The 24,224-nt window shown below is 45.7% G+C and overlaps 1 protein-coding gene across 1 annotated transcript in view; it reads left to right on the top strand.

The window, feature by feature from the left end:
* The window catches only part of NAA25 (N(alpha)-acetyltransferase 25, NatB auxiliary subunit), a 26,381-nt gene extending 2,666 nt beyond the window's left edge, over window positions 1–23,715 (top strand). Inside the window, exons 2-24 of the mRNA XM_027894383.1 lie at window positions 913–998; window positions 2,046–2,184; window positions 3,748–3,866; window positions 4,401–4,475; window positions 5,165–5,272; window positions 5,692–5,770; window positions 6,206–6,317; window positions 7,139–7,228; window positions 7,576–7,745; window positions 8,435–8,547; window positions 10,945–11,152; window positions 11,638–11,724; window positions 12,447–12,627; window positions 13,219–13,318; window positions 16,954–17,105; window positions 17,550–17,675; window positions 17,973–18,216; window positions 18,411–18,534; window positions 18,897–18,962; window positions 19,389–19,486; window positions 19,714–19,824; window positions 20,248–20,394; window positions 20,532–23,715. Coding sequence (XP_027750184.1) covers window positions 913–998; window positions 2,046–2,184; window positions 3,748–3,866; window positions 4,401–4,475; window positions 5,165–5,272; window positions 5,692–5,770; window positions 6,206–6,317; window positions 7,139–7,228; window positions 7,576–7,745; window positions 8,435–8,547; window positions 10,945–11,152; window positions 11,638–11,724; window positions 12,447–12,627; window positions 13,219–13,318; window positions 16,954–17,105; window positions 17,550–17,675; window positions 17,973–18,216; window positions 18,411–18,534; window positions 18,897–18,962; window positions 19,389–19,486; window positions 19,714–19,824; window positions 20,248–20,394; window positions 20,532–20,654 — 2,858 coding nt within the window. The 3' untranslated portion in view covers window positions 20,655–23,715. The remainder of the gene's footprint in view (window positions 1–912; window positions 999–2,045; window positions 2,185–3,747; window positions 3,867–4,400; window positions 4,476–5,164; window positions 5,273–5,691; window positions 5,771–6,205; window positions 6,318–7,138; window positions 7,229–7,575; window positions 7,746–8,434; window positions 8,548–10,944; window positions 11,153–11,637; window positions 11,725–12,446; window positions 12,628–13,218; window positions 13,319–16,953; window positions 17,106–17,549; window positions 17,676–17,972; window positions 18,217–18,410; window positions 18,535–18,896; window positions 18,963–19,388; window positions 19,487–19,713; window positions 19,825–20,247; window positions 20,395–20,531) is intronic.
* Window positions 23,716–24,224: the final 509 nt, after the last annotated feature.

Below are 24,224 nucleotides of genomic sequence, written 5' to 3'. Positions count from 1 at the left end.
CTCATTAGCAGAGATGCACAGTTTGTACCATGTGCCCAGGAATCACCAAAGGTCACCTTTTTACTCAGTAAAAGAGTTCTGTCTCTCTGTAATGAGAACAACAGTCTTGAGGAGGAAAAGGTGTGTCGTGTAGTTCCAGTTATCTGGAATGAGCTCTGCTGATAGTTTGGCCACAGCAGTGTGAGCAGACCCTTCCCTTGGCAGCTAAGCTGGGTTTTGGGTTGGAAATAAGAATTTTTGAGGGAAGGGAAGCACACCAGGGTCATGTCCTGATCTATAACTCCTTGTTTGTAATTATCTAATAACATGATGATCAAACTGAAAATTGTAATTCCGAGCTAAAAAGGAGAAAATGGTTTCGAGGTGGATTTTTGCAGGTGAAGTTTCACTGGATGGTGGGGCATCCCCAGGGAAATGTTGCTGCTTTACACGTGTGTGTCTTCAGAAGCAATCTGGTGCTCTTTGAGGGGACAGGTTTGCTTTTGCCTGGGGGATGGATGGTGTGGACAAGAAGTTCTCACTGAACACTTTTATAGAGTGTGAGTGTTAAATTTGTAACCTCCTGCCTCTTCAAGTCACTGAAAGTCTCCCAAAGGCACACCCAATTAATTTCTCCTTTTCCTGCATTGCCAGCAAAGAGCTGTTGCTGCAGAATCCTCTCTATTATGTGTCTCTTTTGTTGCTGTCATGATCCCTGGGGAGTAATTACAAAAGCTTGTTTGTTTGGATGACTAAAACCAGCGCAGTGAGATGAATCCTTCACCCACGAAGTGACATGTTTGGCTTAGGAGTAATTATACAAGGAAAAGGTGGTTTGTGCTCCTGGTGTAAGAGCAGAGGGTAAAACTGGAGGTGGCTTTTGCAGAGTGGCCTTGTGCTGTGTGTAACACTGGCTGTGTTGTTCCTGTGCAGATTATCTGGATAATGGCAATAATAAAATGGCAATCCAGCAAGCGGATAAACTGCTCAAAAAGCACAAGGACCTTCACTGTGCCAAGGTAAGTGTGGCTGGGGGGCACCCACCTCGTTCTGTCTGTCTGAGGTGTTTCACTGTGATCTTCCAGAGACCAGTGTCTTCTGAACCCTCTGGAATATCTGTGTCCTGATCCACATGTCTTGTGTGCCTGAACACTCGTGCAGATCCTCTGGGTAGTGACAGCACTGGTTACACCCGAGCTCATTGTCTGGCTGTCAGCACCACCCCAAACAGCCTTGGCACAGGGGCTGGGCCTCAGAAATACTTCCTTGAGACCTCAGGTTGGGACACTTTTCTGTGGGAGCTTGGACCAAAACATCTCCTGGGAGGTGGAGTCTCAGTAAAACACAACAACTGACCAGGCTGCCCAGAGAAGCTGTGACTGCCCCATCCCTGGAGTGTCCAAGGCCAGGATGGACAAGTCTTGGAGCAACCTGGGATAGTGGAAAGTGCCCCTGCCCGTGGCAGGCAGGTGGGACTGGATGAGCTTTAAGGTCCCTCCAACCCAAGCCATTCTGGGATTCTGTGATTCCATCATTTTGGAGGCATTTGCTCTTCTGCTTCTTGTCCTCTCCCTCCTTGCAGTGCCCCTGGTGAAGGGAAGGCACTTCTGTCCTTCACTTTTCTGAACATGTGACTCTCTTTCTACTTTCCTCATTCTCCTGGGGGTTTCCCTCTCCAGGTCACACCACTTCTACATTCTGAAAGCTTCCCAAGCTGCAGAGAGTGTCATTGACCTGAATCTCATTTATGTCACTTCCCTCTGGCCAGTTATTGAAAAGAAACAAATGAAAATGGGCAGGACTGGCCCCTTTTCAGCCTGCAGGGAGAGCAAACCCAGTGGCAGGTGATGCTGGAGCAGCCTGGATATTTGTTTGGGAATCAAATCCCCCTCTCTGCTGCAGCCTGGATTTGGGAGTTTTTCCTTTCCAGCCATCTGGGTTAGAAGCTTAATAAAAACCTGAAGTTCTGTAGAGGGGACGAGGTGTTTGGGCAAAGCCTGAGGAGGAACGAGAGGATTTCCACCGGTAATTTCAGATCCTGAGAGCTGCCCGTGTTGTGTCCACAGGTTCTGAAGGCCATTGGCTTGCAGAGGACTGGCAAGCAGGATGAAGCCTATGCTCTGGCACAAGAAGTAGCAGCACTTGAGCCCACAGATGATAATTCCTTGCAGGCACTGACCATCCTGTACCGGGAAATGCACCGACGTGAGTTTGTTCCTTTGCCTCCTTTAAAAATCTCAGTTATTTACGTTCTTCCAGAAGTTTGTGGGACTCACTGTGGTGGGAAACATGCAAAATCATTGTGTATATGAGAGGCTGCAAGGGACTCAGAGAATTTAAATGATGCCTGTAAGGCTCCATAAAGCTAAAAAAACCTTGTTCAGGCTGCTCATTAACATGATTGTGTAACAGTTCCTAAATGAAGCAGGTTGATAATCATCCAGCAGCCAGTGAGTTCGCTTTTTGATAATGAAACCATTGGAATTTGTTGTCAGTAGATGTGGCAGAGATTGCAAATCAGTGGGTTGTGGTTTGCAGTGTGTTTGGTGCTGTGATGTAGTCGAGGGGTTCAGGCTCAGGAACCTGGGTGAGAAACAGGAGGGAAATCCTGCCCTCCCAGTGTGACCACAGCAGCTTTTGAGTCTGGTTCTGTGCTTTCAGAGTCCTGAATCATGACTGTTGGAGTGATGGAGTAAAGCTTCATGTGCTTTTCTGAGAGAAGCCAGGCCTTATATCCTGCTTATGTGCAGCTCTGAACACTTGTTGTCTCTGGCAGCTCCTCGTGGGGTGGTGTTGGTGCCAGTATTTGTTGTTGAATTGCTGGAGAAATGACCGTGGGGTGAAACAGCTCCTGCAGAAATGGGTGTTTGGTGTCAGTCTGCAGTTGCTGATGCTCTCCCAGTTTGTTTGTGGAGTTAAAAGCATCATTTCTTAAATAACACCGAATTTCTGTGTGTGTTTGTGACTTCAACAGAAAGCCCTGTGAATGCCAAGAGCCTTTCTGCGATACCAAACAACTTCCCTAAGGTTTTAAGCTGAGCTCTTTAACTTTTAGGTTTCCAACTCGGGAACTTGTGGGTGTGAGGCACTTCTGGTCCTGCAAGGAAATTGGAATTAGATGTTTTATATCTGTGTGTCGAGTATTTCTAAACTATGAAATTAAAGTTACTTTTAGTTTTCCAATACTACACTGAGGTACAGTTTTACATGTAAGAAAAAAATGTGGAGGGATGAAGATGTAGGAAAGTTTTGCATATTATAATATCAGAGTTATTTTGTCATGATAGACCTGTTACCGAAAGTATAGAGTGAAATAATTGTTTAGAATACTGAAATAGGCAATTGGGAAGTAACAGGATATAATTAATATAAGTCAAACTGTGATAAGAATAATTAGTTTGATATCAGGCTCTGAAAACATTGGGTTTGATACATAATTCACGTGGAGCAGTTATAATCTTCATTCATTTTAGTGCTCCAAATTAGATAAACTTTGTTAAGAAAAAGACTTACAATTCTGAACTGAACAGTTCAGATGTTGCTGTTTAACTCCATTTTGATTTAACTCATTTTGAGGTTGGTTTGGGGGTTTTTTAAGCACTTTTCTCCTTTGCCTGCAGTTTGTAGTGCCTTGGGGGCCAGGGCACCATTTCTGTGGCTGCTGGGTGTAATTAGGGTGATTTCAGAGCACCACTGATGCTCTCCGGGCAGCTGTGCTTTAATATATTCCCAAATTTGTCTTAACTCAAGCATCTGGTTTTGATTTAGCTGAGCTGGTGACTAAACTGTACGAGGCAGCTGTAAAGAAGGTTCCCAACAGTGAGGAGTATCACTCTCACCTCTTCATGGCCTATGCCAGGGTTGGGGAGTACAAGAAGATGCAACAGGTATGAGCAACAATTGGGGTTTGGCTACTTTAAGGTGTATTTTTCTGTATTTCCTACTGTCAGTGGCTCGTCATGTTACAAGGAGTATTCCAAAAGCTGAGCTTGGTTAGTGCAGAAGTTGAACTCTGTGTTGGTTTTTACAGAAAGGCTTAAAACCCCATTTTTCAGGGGTTGGGTTGTCTAAAGGGAAAAGCTTTTTTTCCTTGAAGCTGTGCCTTGAACTGCTTTGTGCTGGCAGTGTATTATAAGGAATTCTTTAATAGATAAAAATATAGAGCAGGATCTTCTGATCCATGTTTTCACACTTGATTTCCTCCTTAGTTCTCTGTTTTTTGGGAAGAGTTAATCTTGCCCATGCTCTTAGTCTGGCATCCCACATTCAACTAGGCTTGTATTGGAGGAATTCAGGGAAGAAAAACTAAAGAGCTCTAATTGTACTCTCTGTTTTCTCACTGCCATCATTGCTGTCTGTCATGAGAGCTTGGCAAGAAATATATTTCAGGAATGATGAAACTTTTGGCTTCTGTTTTTCAGGCTGGAATGGCACTTTATAAGATTGTACCCAAAAATCCCTACTATTTCTGGTCTGTGATGAGCCTGATCATGCAGGTGTGTGCAGTGTTGAGTTTGTCTGATACAGAAATGTTCTGAGTGAAAACATTAGAGATTATTTTAAGTAAAATGGTGTTTGACCTGTTCCTGGGTGATGCTGGGAGAAGGACTGAGTGTTTAAGTAGCACTATTTCTGTGATCCAAAATGAATGCTGAAGTGTTTTTATAATGCAATTTAACTGTTGCCTTACCATGTTTATACAACTGAATTATTCTCTGATCTGGACTAGTATCTTACTGTCATTTTAGTAGAGAGGTAATGAATAGATGCTCAAATATCTGCAGTTTCTCAGTCAGAACTTTTCCTCTCCAATGAAATTATAAAACCTCTTGGAGGGAAAAGATGAGAGCTCTGGACTTGGCAGAGTCTGCAGGAATAGACACAGATCAGCTGTGCTGCTCTTAGTTGAAACAGAGATTTGGGCACTCATCAGACACCAAATCAAACAAAAAAATAAGCAGGAGGGGCGTTAATCACAATCTCCAAAGTGCTGTGCTCTGGAACACACAGATATGTTTTGCAGCTGCACCCTGCAGGTCACAGGTGGCAGCTCTGGGTGGGTGGTTGGGGGGGCTTTTGAAGCACTTGGGTTGTTTTTTTTTTTCTTCTTCCAAAGTGAAAAAAGCAGTGGGTGGGACAAGACAAAAAGTTGCTGAGCTGTTCCAATGATCCTTCTCTCCCTCAGTCCATCTCAGCACAGGATGAAAACCTCTCCAAGACCATGTTTTTGCCATTGGCTGAGAGAATGGTGGAAAAAATGGTGAAGGAGGATAAGATTGAAGCTGAGGCTGAAGTAAGGCTTGGGGATCCTTTTGGCTGCATTTGAGCTTTGTTGAGACAAGCAATGCATGAGAAGATGATTATTTTAACACTTTTCCAAGATAATAATCGGTAGTATTCTGGAAATAAATGTGGCTGGAGTGGGACAGAAGGAAAACCAAGAGCAGGGGGTTAAGAGGGATTTGGAGCTGTGTGGCCAAGGCAGATTTTTGGCGTTTCATTTGACTGATGAAGTGCTTTGCTCTCTGGGAGGCCCCAAGAAAAACCTGAGGACTAAGAACGGAAAAAAGACCTACATTTTGGAGCGCTCCACCCTTTGGGATGCTAAAGATAACCTTGCAGGCCTGGTGTCTCCTATTTTGTTTTTTGTTTGGCACACCTGTGTGTGGATTTCCCAGCAAATTTCACTGCAGTCTAATCTTTCTTTTTAAGGTTGAGCTGTACTACATGATTCTGGAACGTTTGGAGAAGTACAAGGAAGCCTTGGACGTTGTGAGAGGAAAACTGGGAGGTAATTTATTAATCAGAGCTGTGTGGAGGACACAGAGTTCTCCTTTGCTTCAGACTTGCCCACTGCTTCCAGAAAAAAATAGTAATATTTTAGGAAGCCTGACTTAGCACCAATTTCAGACCTGAGTGCAGACTCTGGAGGTGTTTGTGCCACCTGAAATTTGAACATGATTCTTTGCAGTAGTAAATTGAGATTATGCTTCTTTATTGTACCTGCCACTTAAAAGAAAAAAGCGAAGTTTCTAATCCCCTTTCTGAGGACTGACATGGAGTTTGAAGGAGCTGGGATGTGACATTTCCACAGGAAATCTCTCCCTCTGTGTTCTCTCCTGCTCTCTTGCACTGTTTTGCATGCTGGGCTATAACAAGAAGTTTGAGCAGCAGGCAGAGCAGGAGAGCAGCACTAACATGAGGTTCCCCTGTGTTTGTGGTGCAGACAAGCTGACCAGTGAGCTGCAGAGCCGGGAGAACAAGTGCATGGCCATGTACAAGAAGCTCCGGCGGTGGCCCGAGTGCAACGCCCTGTCCAGGAGGCTGCTACTCAAAAAGTGAGGGGGTGCTGCTGCAGCCCTGCCAAAACGTGGATGAGAGAGCCCTGCTTGGTTGTGGATTGCCTTGTTCAGTGGCCTTCTGGGGGTAAAACAGAAGAATATCAGAGGATCTCCAAGCTTTGTGCCCCAAAGCCTGAGGAGAAGGGTGGCAGGGTGGAATGTTGAAGGGCACAGGGCTGTAGGTGCTGCTTTTTCAAGCAGGATTTAGCAACACGTTAATGCAATAAAGTGTTGTTAGCTCCTTATTTCTAAAGGCTGTGCTGCTTGTCCAGCTCTGACTTTGACTGAGAGGAGGAGAACTGCATTTACATTGCATTTTTCTATAACTTCATTTCTCTCACTTCACAGTGGGAAATGCATGTGGTGCTTGGAACAGATGCACCAGGAGACAGAACATTCCAGTCTGATCAGATCTCTCTCAGAACTGTCAGGAGAGATGTGTTGTTTGCTTTTTGAATTTAGCTCTGTCCTCATCTTAGATCTAAGTTAAATACAGAAGAGAAACTTCTGCCTTTGCATTTCGTGGAGATGTTGCTGAGCTGTGGAATGTAAATGTGAGGAGGAGAGTTTATAGCTTGCCTTAATTTTGTGTTGAAATGGTTTCCTTTAACACATTTCAAGAAGTTCAGGATGATGGAGTTCTTAAGATGTGAGACCTTTTGGAGGGGAAATCATTTTATTATTGCAGTTGGGGTTTTCCTGTAATATGATGATGTGCCATTCCTTAAGTTTATCTTTGGCAAGGAATGCAGTTCTAGCTGTGAGTTCTTCTTTTGGCAATTCCCTAAATTTTGTCCTGTGCCTGATTTTTGTTTCAGCTCAGATGATTGGCAGTTTTATATAACTTACTTTGATTCCGTGTTTCAACTCATTGATGAGTCCTGGGCACCTCCAGCAGAGGAAGAGCAGTAAGTTACCAGTTTAAGTTGCCAGTTTTGCTGTGGTTTTGTTTGCCCTTTGTGCTACAGCAAGTTGTTCAATATATTCAATAGTTGGGTGACTCCTTGGCATCACACCCTAGAGGATGTGTTTCCCTTGCTTTGTTGCCTTTGTTCTCCTTGCTTTTATCTGGAGTCTGTCAATTATTGGAAACAGCTGTTTGTGCACTGTAGAACTCTTCCAGTTCATATTTTCCGTGGTGATGGATTTAGTGGATTTTAGATTTCCTAACGGGTGTCCCTGGGAGTGCTGAGCATGTGTTATCCCTGCCCTCACGCTGGGAAAAATCCAAGAAGCTTTTGTGTGTAATTCCCAGCTCTCTGGAAGGAGAGGTGCACTGCTCTGTGGAACAAGCTGTGGAGTTCATAGAGGAGAGGATCACGGAGGAGTCCAAGAGCTCCCGACCGCTGCGGGGACCATACTTAGCCAAACTGGAGCTGATCCGGCGCCTGAGACACAGAGGCTGCAATGATGAGTATAAACTAGGTGAGAGCCATGGCTGGGGGAGGAAAAAAAACCTGGAACACAGAGTTAAACACAGTGTCTGTGATGAAAACATACCTGCTGTTCTCTGTGTAAAGGATTTTGATGAACCCTGAAGAAAGGCAGGTAGTTCAGACTAGTCCAGGCTTGGAAAAGCCAGCAGGGAAGTTTTCAGGACCTCTGGGATCTGGGAGCAGTCACTGACACTGTGCTTCTGCTCTTTGGAAAGTCCAGCTGTCAGTGCTGCAGTCTTTGCAGGGTTTGGGGGCAAGGAGTGTTAATTTAAGTTTGTTGGGTTTGCTTTTTAAAAACTCGCATTTAAAAGTGGCATTTAGGGAATCAGTGAAAGAGAACGTGATTAGAGCAACATCTGTGCTCCTCACTAGCTCTTTTTGTGTTTCCATCCAAAAATAAATCGTGGTTAGATAAGCAAGGGCTGGGTGTGCATTCCTGTATTGCTGAGCACTTATCTACCAGAGGAGCCTGAATGAAGCTCTTAGGGTGGTTTTTTTTTTTTGTGTCCTTGGTTACCAGAGACATCGAGCCTCTGTTAAAATCTGCAGCTCTGTTTTCTAAATCACTCTGTAATCTTGAAGGGGGGAAAAAAAAGTGTGAACAGATTTCTGAGAGTGATTTTACAGATTCAACTCGTACTGGAGCGTGTTAAAAAGATGGACTGGGCTTTTCCCTAGGTGATCCAGAAGAGCTAATGTTCCAATACTTCAAAAAATTTGGGGACAAACCCTGCTGTTTTACTGATCTCAAAGTATTTGTGGATCTCCTCCCACCCAGCCAATACTCAAAGGTAAGGAAAGATAAAGTGTGGCAGGAACTGCAGTGCACGTTTGCACTCTGGTATTTTATGTTAAAATACTTGTGGATCTCATGGAAAGACTGGCAACATCAAATTTTTCCTTTCTGTTTGAAATTCAGAGAGCTCTCTGTGCTGTAGAAAATGCTGTGAACATCTGAACACTGAGAGTTTTCGTTCAGAGGATTTTTGCTGGAGGTTTAAAGCTGAGTTTGATCCTGCAGAGTCTCAGATCTGGTATTCCTCTGGCATTTTTATTACCATTTCAAGGTGTCAGGTGTCAGGCTTTGAGCTCAAACTTATCTGTTTAGTGGGGAAAAAGCTGCTCCCTCATCCCGTGCAGGGAGGATATCCCAGAGCTGCTTTGCTTGGCTCTGGCAGTGCCAAAGAATGGACACATTGATGCTGCTTGAGGGCTGATGGAGAGACCTGCAGCAGTTTTTTCCAGAATCTTTGTCTGAAACAGCTCCCTGGGACTGAAAAGCCCGTTTGTGCAGAGTCATGAACAGCCCTGAATGACTTCAGCAGCTGGGAATCCTGTCACTCACCCCAGTGTTTGTCTGGGCCATTGTGTGCAGGGATCAGCGCTGGGGAGGGCAGGGAATCCGGGATCAGCCACGGGCTGGGAGAAAGTGTTGGTAAACAGAGTGTAGATAAGGTGGTTCTTGAGTTAATGAGAATGTTTTGGAGTGCTGATCCAGCTCTTCCCACAGCCACACTGCTGGTTACAGGTGGGCCTGGCATGGGTGGATGGCTGCTGATGTTTTGTGTTTAAAGGTGTGGGTTTTAGCCCACTGGTGAGAGGTTTGGTCAGAAATTTATTTATTTAACTCCTGGTTCTGGAAATGGTGATGCTATTGCCAGGTAACCCCGAAGTACTGATCAGGTTTAATCCCAGCTTTCCAGGAAACAAACTCTAAACCAGGAGTGGAAAGAATGATAGTTTAGGCCACAGTTTTGTCCCAGTGCTTGTAAAACCACGACTTTGAATAAGTTCTCTAAAACTTTCTGTCTGGCCTTAAAACTGCTGCAGATTTACTGAATAAATTCTGGAATCTATATCGTGTCAAACTGATGGATTGGAAGGTTTTCCCGGTGTTGGACTGTTCTCTGGCTGTCTCTAAAGCAGCATCTGCAGCAGTTTAGCTCGGTCAAGGGCACAAGTAGCTGAGGAGGTTTTGTGATGCTGAAGTGCTGATGAGTTCTGAAATTACAGTTACAGTTCAGTAGCTGGGAAGGTGGAGATCCTTGCTGGGCCACTGACATGTGAGATATTCCAGAAATAATGGTCGTGACATCAGTCTTGACTTCCCAGAGGTGTGAATTGGAGTGTAGAGCCAAGTGATGTGGTTGACCTTGCTCAGCTTGGCAAACCCTCAAACTGCAAAGATCTGTCAACAGTCTCCAGCCTGTTCTGTGGGAAAACTGGAATTGGTGTGTGTGGTGCCTGGTGCGAAGCTTTTGGCCTCAGGCTTGCATTTGATGCAGTTCCTGAGTGTCAATACCAAGTGCAGTAAAGCTGAATTCTTTGGCTTTAACTTGGTTTTCAATTTGCCCTGAAATCCAGCAGCGTTCACAGTAAGAATCTGGTGTCCAGCCCTTGGCTGTGTGTGCTGGGAGGACTCTTCTGTCTCCCATTAAAACTGCAAACAATGAGAGGCTGCTTTTCTGACAGTTTAATTCAAGCAAGAAGTCATTAATCAAAGCTGATGACCTCACATTACTTCAGAGCTGAGGGAAAATGTAACGGCTCGTGCAAAACCACGAGCTTGCCTGCAAGTGTGCTGTGAGGCCTTTCAGCAACTAATTATTTTAATTGCATCTGTTATTACTGAGAGTGTTAACAGGTGCTTGAACTCCCTGGTGTGTCAGTGCATTGGAAACCTGCCCCTGATTTTCTTTTTTTCTTCCATCTGTTTGATGAAACTTAATAAAAGCTATTGACTGCAGCTAGAGCTGTGTGCTCAAGAATTAAAAACCAGCAAAGTTAAGTATCTTTAACCACTGACTCAATGTGACACCAAGGTCGATATTGATACATCAGTCACATGGAGCAGTAGAAATCTTTGTTCAGTTTAATGCTCCAAATTAGATAAACTTTCTTAAGAAGTGCTTGAAATTCTCCTGAACAGTTCAGCTGCTGCTGTTTTAACTCCATTTTGAGGTTATGGTTTGGGGTTTTTTTAAGCACTTTTGCCCTCTGCCTGCTGTTTGTGGTGTTTGGGGGCCAGGGCCCCATTTCCATGGCTGAGGAGCGTGATCAGTTTGTTGTTCAGAGCATCACTGATGTGACTGATCCCGTGTTTCCCCCTTGCTCCTTTGGCTTGGTTGGAGGGTGGGAAGTTGTGCTTTGCCCTGGGGATTGAACAAACCCCGGTGTTTGTGTCCCAGTTCATCCGGCAGCTGCTGGACGTGATCCCCCTGTCAGCGGCGGCCGAGAACGAGGTGGCCCTTCCCGGGGACATCAAGGCCCTGCAGCAGCACCTGTGTGTGGTGCAGCTCTCCAGGCTCCTGGGCATCTACCACGCCATGGACAAGAAGGAGAAGCTGACGGTGGTGCGGGAGCTGATGTTCAGATACCGCCACGGGCTGGAGTTCGGTGAGGAAAATCCGTAACTTGATCGTGCAGCTCGGTGCTGGGAACAGTTGGCTCCCTCCTTACCTTACCATTATAGCCTGGGCTGTACCTGAATTTCCTTTAGTTTTTTCTTAATTTTCAGCTGTGCATTTTAAAGATAAACCAGCCTTTCTGGGGTAGATTTTACTTTGTAAAAACCAGGCTTTGTCACTGCTGTGCACACAACAAGTACCGGGCCGGGAGTATTAATTTTGCTAATCTTGCAGTTGTGGGAGAGTCTTTTCTTTTTCCAGCACATTTAATATGTGAAGTGCCCTAAAATCCACTCAGTGATGCACAAATGCAGCATGTATGAAGTTGCTGGAGTTTTTAAGACACTTCTGATTTTATAAATTAAACTCTGGTTATAATCCACATGTATGGATGTGTCACTTGACAACTCTGCCTGTGAGATCAGCTGACAGCACTGTTAGTAATTCAAGGGTAACTTTCTTTCTTCTTTTTAGGGAAATCTTGTTTAAAAACTGAATTGCAGTTTTCAGATTACTACTGCCTGCTTGCTGTTCACCTGCTGCTTGATCTGTGGCTGGAAGGTACATTCCCAAAATTGTGCCCTGCTAATCCCTGGTTGGTTGGGTGGGGGAACTCTGTCCCTGTGGGCAGTGGGTTCCTGGCATGGCCTGTAGCTTTCTGGGGTTGTTTTTGGCAATATGAGGTATTTCAGGAGTCTCTGTTCAGCTGGTGTCTGACCTGTTCACTGACCTGTAAAGAAAGGGATTTAATTCCTGTACTCCACACCTGCTCTTTGTGTCTCTTAATCCCACGGTGTCCAGTGGTGGATGTCCACGGGCACTGTTTATATTCCATGTAGTTGTCTGTAATGCCTTTGTCTTTCCCAAGGAAGATTTAATCTTTAACCTGAGTAAATCCATGGCCAGGTTCCTGGCACATCACTGGTAGATGTGGGCTCTTGAATTCCTGGCTCTTTTGCATAATGCTTGGGATTGCTCTGTGTGTGTAAATCAGAACTCCCAAACAGTCCAGGATCCATCAGGGAAGGTGACTTTGCAGTGGGCTCAGTGTGAGGGCTGTGCTCTGTGCAGATGTGAGCTGGGTATTCCCTGTGAGGAGTTACTCCTCCCCCATTCCCACAGGGAGCAGCAGTGGTGCTGGAGCAGGTGTTACATTGTGCCATCTGCACACGGAAATCCCTGGCACCCTTGGGGGAAGTGTGTAGCTCCAGCCCCAGAGGGAACTGTGCTGAGGGCTGTTGGGTGCCTCTGTCTGCTCACACCTGTGTTCTGTGTGTCTGCAGGTGAAGAGGCAGCTGTGTGGCAGTGCCTGACCCTCCTGGAGGAGGGGTTGGCTCACAGTCCTTCCAATGCTCAGTTTAAGCTGCTGCTCATCCGGATCTACTGCCGGCTCGGGGCGTTCGAACCTGTGGCTGAGCTCTACTCCAGCCTCGATGCCAAGCACATCCAGCACGACACCATCGGGTGGGTGGTACATACTGAGAATAATCCCTGCTGCTGCTGCCCCTCAGAACCCCTCCTGAGACCTGCACTTTGCTCTGCCACCCAAAATTGAGCAGATTGTCAGCTTTTCGTACGCTCTGTGAAAGTGTTTGGGGGATTTTGAGGCACATCCACTCCCCTGTTTGTGGAGCGTCTTTCCTGTGTTGGATTTTCAGAGAATTAACTAAGTATTAACTAATCTGGAGGAAATTTGTGAAACATCTATCTTGATGCCAGTCACAGCTTGGTGTTCCAGCTGGTGGTGGTGCTCAGGAAAGCTTGGGAGCACTACTTAAAGCAAACACACCAGATGGCCTTGGTTCGTGTTTTTGGGGCCATCTGAGTGAAGCTCTTACCACACTTGAGGTGGATGTAGGAACTCCAACCCCTCACATACTATTTTAAAAAAAATTAAGAATTCCTTCCTCTGCTTTTCAGACCTAAACTTGAATATGGAAGTTGTGAACATGAATGCTGTTAACTCTCCACAGTTCCCCTGAAAGCTGGGCTGCGCTGCAGCAGTTTGGGGTTGGAGTTCCAGGGCTGGGGCTGACGTTGCCGTGTTTGTTGCAGGTATCTCCTGACACGCTACGCCGAGTCCCTGGGCCACTATGCTGCTGCATCCCAATCCTGCAACTTTGCACTCAGGTTTTTCCACTCCAACCAGAAAGATGTAAGTTGAAAGAAACCTCTGGGACGTTGTGACAGGGCAATATGTCAAGGAGACTTAGAGAACCTTGTGTAAGGGCTTATGGAAATGCAGGTTAATGACATGATAACAAGGAAGACTAGTAGGTACAACTTTGTAGTAAAGGTTGCCTCAACCTGTGTTTCTTCCTGCAGGAATTTATTTGTAACTTACTGTTACATGAGGTTTTGCTCTAGCTTTCTTTTTATTAAAGTCAGTTTCCATGCTCTTCAACAAAACCAGACATGATTACTTTTAAATCAGCAGTTTGTGATTTTATGCAGTAATTGAAGTGAAATGTTGTGTGGCAAAAAAAAAAAAATGGTGTCATAAAACTGGCATTTTGGGAAGTCATGGAGCAGCCAGGGGTGGTGGCTCAGGATGGGATGGCACATTATGAGTCCTTTATGTTACAATCACTGAAGCAGCGATGGCTGTGCTGGGCACTCCCACATTCCCAGGGGTGGGAATGTATCCTGTGTGTTTCTGTTGCACAGTTTGGTCACTGTTGAGAGGTAGGTGAAGGAACTGGTTTTTAATTCCTAAGAAACAAAGGTGCAGCTCAGTGGCAGATGGCTCCAGAGGCTCTGCAGTCACACAGCTTGCTTTCCCACTGCCCCAGCAACAGATGAAAACACAGGGGTTGTCTGAACTGAACAGTAAAGGTGCTCACACAGGAACCCCTGAGAATTCCCCTTGCTGTGTTGGCAGCCCAAGTGATTCCCATGCACAGGATTCCTGTTGCCATTCCCTGTGCCTGGAAGGGAGATGCTGAATTCCTGTGACCTGTGTCTGACACAGAGATTTCTTGGATGCACAGAGCAGCACATGGACTGTAGGATGGCTTGGGAGCTCGCTCTGCTTTGCGTCCCTCATTTGCTTGTTGTTTAACTGATGCCTCTTGCTAAGAGGCTTTGGATTCCTGGGAGTGAAGCTCTGGATCCGGATTTTATCATATGTGTCTACTGCTGGTAGTGGCAGCTTTTTTTTTTTTTTTTTCGTGAGGTGTAACTTTTCAGTCTTGTTTAAAAGTCATTTGGTGGATGTTAATGAAAAGCATCCCTGGAGCCAACTGTGATTAAAAACACACGACTGCTGGGTACAGGTGAGAAAAGTGAACCCCGAAACTGTGGGATGCTCGGGAACACTGCGTTGGAAAGCATCAAGAAATCATCTTTCCGTGGAAAACAATCAAGTAATTCTGGTGTGGTTCCCTGGGAAGCAGATTATTCTCTTTAGCATCAGTGATAGAAGTTCTTGTGGCAGAGGAAGAGCTGGTTGTCTCCAGTAGCTCCACATCTGCACGCGGATGAAGACGGCGGCATTCCAAGTGCTGTTGGCAGGGAAATGCTGCTCAACTCGTGTTCCAGAAATCCTGAAAAGGTGTTGCCTGAACAGTCTGACCTTTGACCACCTTAAAATATGGGAATTGCAAGAGGGGCACAAGAATGTTGGAATTCTTCCTGTGACAAGATGAGGATGCGACTGTGGAACCCGCTCGTATTGTGTCTTGTCTTGGAGACAGAGTGTGGTGACCAAAGGACCACGAGCTGTTGCTGCTCCCAGGTAGCCAAATCTCTTCTGTGCTCTGGACACTTCCAGTGGTTGTATCCTTAAGATCCTTTTGTTGGGTAGGGCCTCTAAAGCTGTACTTGCACATAGGAAGCGTCCTTGAAACCAAGCATGAGGTGCCAGTTGCAGGAGGTGAAGGCTCAGCTCAGGGTCCCTTTCCCTGAGGATGATGGTGTTGGTGTGGCAAGACAGGGGGTAAAGAAGGGGATTCTTTGCCGTAAGACACGTCCTGAGTATCAAAAGATCAGGATCTGATACTGGTTTCTTTGCTGCTGGGGTTGCCCCTTCATGCTCAGGGTCCTGACAGCAGCTTCCCCTTCAAGCCCTGTGACCACATCTAACTGCAGTGTTAAAGGAGGACTATCCTTTAAAAATTCCCCTTTTCCAGGATTGCTGGTGCTGCCTGCTCCTCCCTGGGTGTCTGCTGGCAGAGATGCAGTGTCTTCCAGCACAGAGACTGTGTCCTGTGCAACGCTATGCGTGGGACTCTGCCCGGAGCAGGAAGTGTGGGATGGAAACCGAGTGGTCTGGCCTAAAAATAGAGCTCCTGAATCACACTGATTGCTTTGGATAAATCCATTTTCCTCCTTGCTGAACTTCACAGCCTGACGTGGATCCTGCGTGAGTGGGTCCCACGGAACAGCCAGTTAGGATGCTGTGCGAGGCTGCGTTCCTCTCAGGGACAGGATGCCAAGGACAGGGAGGAGAGAGGAGGCAGCATTGCTATATTTGGCCAGAACTAAAATCCTCCTCAAGTCCTCCTTCAGCTGTGCAGAACCCCAAGTAATGTCTCTAACTCTCTTGTGTCCGTCCGTCTCTGATTTGTGCAGATACTGCAGGCAAACGGCACCAACGTGGCCTGGGGGGATTTAAAATCCACGCCGCTGAGTTGAATTAGCACCCATAGCCCAGTCCTGCAGCCTGACAAGCGCCTCTGCAAGGCTGGTTGTCACAGGGTATGTTGTTGAATATTTGGCATCTTTTTTTTTTTTCCACACACTGCAAATAACCAAATTTCTTAGGGGAAAATAATAATTTAAAAAAAAAAAAAAAGGTAACTGCCTAGAGGATGTTTTTCATGTTGGAGGGAAAGAAAAAGTGGTTTTGATCTGTAAGTGCTGCCTTCTGGTCCCTCTGAGCCTTCCAGACAGGTTGAGTCTGTCAGGACTGTATAAAATTGACCTTTTTTTTGGTGCCTCTCATCTTGGTGCAGTTCAGAACCTTGTTCAGAAGAAAATGCTTGATTTGCCAGAATTTCTCGTTTGTGGAGTAATTCTGATGCTAAAAAATACAACCACCTCTCAAGGCTGGGAGCAGAAACAGTTCATTCTGTCTCTACACTTGGACATTTTCATTATAACATTGTGCTTGTTTGGGGCTCCTTCATCACATAAATCTCCTTTTTGGAGATTGCCTGGACTGAAGTGAAATATTGGCTGCCTGCCTTTATTGCTGCATTTCATCAGAGGGGAGGCAAAGTATCCCATGGACCTTGAGAGCTTCCTTTGGTGTTTGTATTGTAACGTGTACACACTGTGTGATACTGTATTCAAAACTCCAATAAAAAAGAGAAACAAATTAAAAAAATGTGTGAGTAATTTTTTTGTTTTGTTTTGTTTTAAATCTATGTTGTGGTAATATGTGATGCACATCCAAGTGAGTTCCAGAAAATGTGGGATATCTTTCTTTTGCCTGGAAGCATTTATCGTAATGAAGCAAAGGAAGGAAGGGGGAAAAAAAGCTTTCCAAAATCATCTCTTCATGCTGTGGTGACAGGAACGTGATGCTTAGTGTTGGTTGGGTTGTTAAACGTCATTAGTGTTGGTTGGGTTGTTAAATCCCACTGCCCATGGAGTATCTGGGCATTCCCAAACTAAAGTAGCAAAGGGGATGACTTGGAGAAGTTCAAACCTCTCCCAGGGACTGAGGACCTGTCAGATCCTGACTCTGGGTGCAGAAATGCCATTTCTTGGCAGTGCCCTTGTTGAAGGTGGTTATTCCCAGCTGGGGAACTCACTAACCCAGGGCTGCTGTGTGTTCTCCTGCAGACCTCAGAGTACATCATCCAGGCCTACAAGTACGGGGCATTCGAGAAGATCCCGGAATTCATCGCCTTCAGGAACAGGCTGAACTCTTCCCTTCATTTCGCCCAAGTTCGCACAGAGCGGATGTTGTTGGACCTCTTACTTGAAGCAAATATGTGAGTTCAGCCCCTGGCAGGGGGAAATTGGGGGGGTTGGTTGTGCATGGGCAGGACACGGGCCCAGGGAGGCCTTGGGGAGCGGCTCCTGCAGCTCTGGCACAAACATCTCTCTGCCTGGGGAAGTGGTGGAGTCACCACATCCCTGGAAGTGTTCAGAACACGTGTAAATGTGCCACTTTGAGGACATGGCTCGGTGGTGAACGTGGTGGTGGTGCTGAGTTGGCAGTTGGGCTTGATGATCTTGGAGGTGTTTTCTAACTGTAAGATTTTAGTCTGTGATTTTAATTTGCTTTCCCTGCACGTCCTTTGTCAGTGCCACGTGTGTGCCACACTCCTGCCACCAGCAGAGCTGCACAGTGGACAGAGCATGGGCTGTTAATGAGCTCTGTTTTCCCCTTCCAGTGATCAGATATTTGATTTAATGCTTGTTCTCATGTCCAGATCAACCAGTTTAGAAGAAAGTATAAAGTCCATGAGTCTGAGCCCAGAGGAGGATGACATTCCATGGAAAGATTTGCGTGACAACAGGGACCTGACAGTCTTGTTTAGCTGGGATCCAAAAGACAGGTGAGTATAAATACCCTCACGCACCATTTCCTCACAACACACATGGCAAAGAAATTCCTTCCAGGGCAACCAAATTTCATGTTCCCTGGGCTGGCTGACTGCAGACTTAACAAACACCATCCATCCCTTCTAGCAGCGCTGCCTTTCTATATATTAATAGTTTTCTTAATTTCTGGCCACTCCTTCCTCTTCATCCATTACTGGAGAGCTTTGGGTAGGTGTCTGTGCCTGAGGAAAGCTTTAGCTGCTGTGCAAAGTTGGAGCGTTTCCCTGCCAACCTCTGGTGCCTTTCTCTAGGGACATTTCTGACGAGCACAGGAAGCTCTCACTGGAGGAGGAAACGCTGTGGTTGCGGATCCGCTCCTTGACGTTGAGGCTGGTGAGCGGCCTCCCGACTCTGAGCCACACCATCCAACCAAAGAACTCGGAAAAGACTGCAGAGAACGGCGTCTCCTCCAGGATTGACACCATCAGGTCCCTGCTCCAGCAGCTGGAAGCGGCGGTGGATTCAGGGAAGAAGTTTCTAGAACAAAAAATTCAGGTACCGCTGAGGCCAAAGCTGTTGGTGAATGCGAGCGGAGAAGCTGCATCGTGTGACACCCCGCGGGCTGCACAGTGCACTGACCTGCCCCTGGGTCTGGGGGGTGTGAATCTGACTGGGACATGTGCCAGGCTCTGGGTTTGGGATGAGGAAAAGCTGCAACACCTTTATCTTTTTCTTTGCTTCTTGCCTAGTATCCTGTCCTTGGCCCTCCTCCCACCCGAATGGCTGGCTTCTTCAGCAATGGCAGCTGTCAGTGCCAGACTAGCTTGTTTTATCTTGTTAGTGATATTTATGAACTAGATACCAATGGCTTAGGTAAGTGTTTGGGGGCAGGGGTTTCACCAGATTGCCGGGGTGGGTGGGAGGGAGTGAGATGTGTCTGTTTTTGGTTTGAAAGCTGCTGGGCGTTGGATGATGTGGACCCAAAACTGTTACTTGTGTGTTAATTTTCTGTCTGCCACTGAATTATCTGGGAGCCGGTGCCTTCATTTAATGTTTTATGCAAGTCTTCGTTGTTGTACAGTGTGTGTTGATGTTATACTGGCTCCTCTTTGAAAGCAGTCGCATTTGCTTTTGACTGCTGACACTGAATTGCATTTAAATGCCTCTTGGTTTTCTGGAAGCAGAAAATACAGAAATTTGTAGCTTATCATGTTGTGTTTCTGTTTTCTTTGCAGAAGATTCAGCAGAAATCCAGGAAAGAATAGGGAATAGTTTCAAGTCTTTAGTAGAACGACTGACAGGTAAATGGTAATTCCAGAACAGACACTGGTAGCTAAGGCAGCGCTTCCTGCTCCTCCGAGGATGCTGCAGGGCTGGGAGTGTGTTAATGCACCTGCAGGCCCTGTGAAAGATGCTCGAGAAGGCTGAGATTGCCCTTGGCTTGTGTGATTGAAGCTGATGCATGCTCAGAATGTCCCCCGTCCTGTCACTGCACCTCCCCTGCAGCCTGGTCTGGCAAATCTGGCCTCCCTGGGGGCTCACGAAGGGTGTGGAGATGCTGTTTGTAGTGAACCACAGTTGAGAGGAAGTTTTAAGAGCTGGATCTTCTCATTAACTGCTTAGTGGGCAGTCCCCTCCCAGCTCTGCACGCTGCACTGAGACATGTCATGTTCAGAAAATACGTATTTATAGTGCTCTGCTTTGTCCTTTTTCTTTCTTCTTTTCAGATTTGTTCAATAAATGTAAAGGTGATTTGATTGAAGTCAGAGATGGCACCTTGAAAACTCATCCAAACCTGTTAGAAAATTTAGTCTTCTTTGTTGAGGTATTTTGGGGTTTTTTTTGGAAAACAGAAATTTTGGAGGACCGGGGAGGGGTGGGGCAGAAATGTTGGGACTGAAACACAGTGAAAGTTTGATCCCAGTCACTCACGAGAGCAGAGATTTTGTTGCATATTCCGTCTGTTGTGAGTCTTACCAGTAGGAACACTGAAATGAGTCGAGCAGCCTCCTGTAAATGCAACTTGTAACACGTTTGTACCTTTTTTTCCAGACGATCTCCATTGCCCTGTGGGTATCGAGTTACTGTGACAGTGTCCTCCGACCCTTTAAATCCAACCTGCAGAAAAAGAAGAAGAAAAAAAAAGAAAGCAGCGTAGCAATGGTACAGACAAAACAATTCCTCTCTTTCCTCCCCCACTCCCAGTCACAGCTTATTTAGACTGAAAGAAAAATCAGCACAGATAACCTGAGCGTGAACTGGTTTTCGGAACCTCTGCCCTGTGGGGGTGATGTGGGGTAAAGGTGACTCAGGGCTGATTTTTGGAAGTGCTGTTTAAAATGGGGTGGGGATGTGGCACGTGTGACATCATGGGATAGCTTTTTAGTGGGAAACACTGAAGTCTGGGGTGTCACAGACCTGGAATGTACTGCAGTGAACTTGTTAGCTGGGAATGTTTATCTTGGGGTGGTAAAATACAGTTTAGCCCTGGGGAGAAGGGATAGAATGATGGTACAATGTGAGTTGTCAGATAGAATGGACATTAATATGTGTTTATAAATTAAAGATTTATATTTGTTTTTATAGCCACCTGTATTTACCCACTTCCTGGATTATGTAACTGAACTACAGACATTAACTTCCAATGTAATAGATCATATCAAAGGGCTTGAAATAATTCTGACTGCACTAAAACTTGAAGAGCTGTCCCTCAAGGACACTCTGCATTTACAGGTAAGAGATTCCCTTTGTCACCACCGTGGTCCTCGTAAATTTCTTGTCAGTGTTTGAGATGGTGGATGAAGTTTAAAGGGGGGGATTTAAACAGTTGCTGTGGAGTGAATCATTTATTTCTCTTTTGCGTTTTGCAGGAAGAAAAAAAGTTTACAAAGACTGTACAAGGGAAGGTCCAGAGCAGTTACCATCACTCAGTTCAGGAAATCGGGGAGCTGCTGAAAAAGAGACTCGATACCATTAAAAAACTAAAGATTTGAGAAAGTCATCCTTGACAGACTCCACAGGGGAGTGACACCAGAGTCCCAGACAGAAGCAACATCCACTAGACCATCACTTTAATCCAGAACTTCCTCATAATGCATGAAGGACTTAAAATCATGAAACAATTTTTTTAGGTATTACAGATGTATTGAGCTGATTTAAATTATTGTACATAAATGAGAAGCAGGGACCCTTCACCGGGGTTTGACCACTTTTTATACATGTTCATAAGCATATTGCAACAGGAGAAAATTAACTTTTCTTCCCTTCTGATCTCTAGAAACAACTGGAGATGGTCTTTAGAAGCAGCAATAGAAATCCAGTGTAAAGCATCTTTCTCCAAGGAGTTGTATTTTCATCACCATGCAGTGTTTATAATTTTTGTATGGTCCTTGCCTTAGAAATGCAGGAATTGTAGATGTCCACCTTCAGCCGCCTCTAAGGACACGAGCCTGGTTTGGAGCTGCCTGTGTTGTCTGCAGAGCACCTGGTCCTGCTGAAAGAATTCCACGTGCTGGGCCATCAGGGAGAGGTGAGGCCACCTGGGAGAAACTCCCTGGGCTGGGACTCAGCTGGTTCCTCTGAGGAGAGAGTGGAGGGAGGAGGTGCCAGTGCACACACCCTGTTCTCACATCAGGAAAACTGCAAATGTGACGAGGAGCAAACTTCAGAGGGAGGTGGGAATGGGCATTGCAGCAAAAAACAGACAAAGCCAGAGACCTTGTATATAATAACACGTGCAGTGAAGTCCAGCACTGCTGATATCATGTCAGTTTAATGTCAAACAGCAACAGTCATGACTTTAAAAAAAAGTGTATTTAGATTACTGAAACTTTAAGACTTCGATATTTTAATAGAAATGAAATCCTGTTGGCTTTGGTTTTAAGTTGGCAGAGGTGACTTTTGCTTCCGCTGTGGAATGAGGCTGAGAGCCCTTTTTGCACCTGTAGCTTGCTTTTTGCAGTTGAACTTGGATTATTCCAGTACTGGCTCAGTAAGCTTTCTGTTAGAAAGTGTGATCATATCATCTGCTCCCACAGAATCTGCATTTCTGCTGGGTTTTTTCATCTTAAAGGAGCGATGCAGCCTAAAAGTGATAGGCTAAAAAGAAAAAAAAAAAAATTCATGTACCTGCAAAATAAGGGACAGGTCAGACTCCACAGATTCCTCATCTGATTTAAAGCAGCAGGTATCCAAGGTCTAGATTTAAAGTTTTGAGAGAGCTGACTGCCTTTTGTCATCTCTTCTGTTTTGTTAGCAATGCTAGATTGTTGATGAGAGTATTTTTTTAATAAATCTCCTCTATTAAAAAAAAAAAAAAAAGTCCCATAGCTGCTCTTGCTGGATTTAGTTTTGCTTTGCCCCACCCTGAAAGGGAAAGGAATGTCTGCAGGTTGTCAAATTGTCATGGATGTCCTGATGGTTTACTCAAGATGTCTGGTAAGTGCTCTGGGCTGGAGGAATACCAAAATGTGTTAAAGTCTCTTTTATAGTAATACTTTTCTGGAAAAAGAAAAAGAAATGAAAAGGAAAAAAAAAAAGAAAACTGAACTCTTATATGTTGTATAGAAATATCTTTTTTGAAAGAAGGGTGTGCTCCTTAAATTGAAACAAGATTGGTGACTGAAGTTGGTGCTTTCGGATGTGCAGGGTGAGTGCAAACAGCTCCAGTGCTGAGGTGGTGCCAGTTCAGAGCAACCCTGAGCCAAACCCAGGCACTGCCCTTCTCAGGCACAGGGGCACAGTGTCCCTGCTGCTGTCCCTGTGCCCTCCCTCCCCAGGCTGTGCTCATTCCAGAGGCTTTGCACAAACACCAGCACTGAATGCAAGGTTGTCCCGGCACCCTCAGGCAGAGGGGACGGTCCAGGGATTGATCCATCCTGGACTTTCCTTCTGCTGCTGCTGCCCCAGGTGGAACTCGGCCGGTTGTGTCAATGAGCGACGGTGACAGTGTGAGTGAAGTGTGAGGTAACACCACCGAGTTTTAAATCCTCCTGTGGGCTGAAAGCAGAACTTGGGTTAAAAAAAGGTTTTCTGCATCAGCTCCCTGGAAAGCAGAATTGAAACTGCTGTGGGGACACATGTCAGCTGGGAGGAGATGGAACCATGGCTCGCTCCCCGTCCCTGCGCTGGCAGCACAGGGGGAACAGTGACTGTCTCGGTGTTACCTGCTCTCCTCTTCCCAGTTCCAGCCACTGCTGAGTGATAACCTTGTCAAACAGAATTTTTGGATTACTCAGTGTTTTCTAAAACCAGATGCCATCCCTTCCCAAGCTGTAGTTTCTCTTTAGGAGGAAGTGGTGTACAAAAGTGACTGTACTGACTGACTGGGGGCTTGGTTGAGGGAGAATTTCTCTCCCCTTATAAATTGTGTACAGTTAAATATATTATATATTTCTTACGAAAGAGCATTTCCCCTCCAGAATGTGTCCCACAGGGACCTGATAAGAAATTCAAGCTATAACCCATTGCTGCTGTTCCCTTTCTTCTACCCTTAGGATTTGTTTTTGTTTGTTTCGGGGTTTTTTTTTTTTTTTTTGGGTGATGAATTGAAAAACATACCTAGAAGAAGCTACCAAGACTACTGTTTACAGACTGAAAAAAAATACTGCTTTTGTACTACTGGGATCATGAGCCACGATCCTTTTACAGATTTCCTCAACTCCTCTCGGCTTAAAATCAGTGTCTGATGTAGATAAAAGGTTGGAAATCTCCTACCCTGCTCTGTCTACACACAGGACAAACTGTACGATGCTTGTTTGTGTTGCCCATCATTTTTGTACTTTTTAACTGTTCAAAAATTGCATTTATATTTTGCAATCCTCGATAATCATGACTTTATTTTAACCGCTAGTAAACTTTAGGGATTTTTTTTGTTGTTGTTGTTGTATTTGCAGCCTTATCTGAACTTTCTCTTCCTCGATTCCTGTTAATTTATGACTGTAGGAGATGTGTACGCCTCGGCCTTCTACGGACTTAAGTGACACAACTGCAACTGAACTGCTTTAAACTGGATGGGTTTATAATTTATATAAAAGTCAGTTTCGTTACAAATCAGTATTGCTGTCTCTCATTTTTCTGTCTGGATGCAGTCAAAGTGCTCGCCTGCACTATACTTGTAAGCCCTGGGGTGAAGCCACATTGTGCTGGTGCAGGACAGGCAGGAGATCAAATTACCTGCAAAGAGGGGGTTGATCCTCTGTGCTGAGTGATGTCTGCCGGGGGCGGGGGCTGGGATGTGTCAGTGCTTTGACGTGATGATCTGTCAGCCTGCTGCTCTTCATGCTTTATGCATCGCTGGCTGAAATGCAAGCAATTCTTTCGGTACAGGACATTTCCCCTGGTTGTAACACACAAAAACCCGTGTCTGAGAGGGCGATGGCATTGCCCACCCTGCACAGAGATGCACACACCCTCCCTGCTACTCAGCGTCCCTCCTGCCTTTCCCTGCTTTTCTCTCCTGTGGAATTGCTGCTGGGAGCCGCTCTCTCGTCCTTATTCCGCCGCAGCATCCCCGTCCCCGCGGTCTGTCCCGGAGGAGCGGGGCGGCCCGTGGGAGGTGCCCG

Source organism: Empidonax traillii, unplaced genomic scaffold (assembly GCF_003031625.1).
Source record: "Empidonax traillii isolate 1590-97213 ecotype Southwest subspecies unplaced genomic scaffold, ASM303162v1 scaffold426:size1138770, whole genome shotgun sequence".
Taxonomy (NCBI): Eukaryota; Metazoa; Chordata; class Aves; order Passeriformes; family Tyrannidae; genus Empidonax; species Empidonax traillii.
This window is presented reverse-complemented; position numbering and strand designations above follow the sequence as displayed.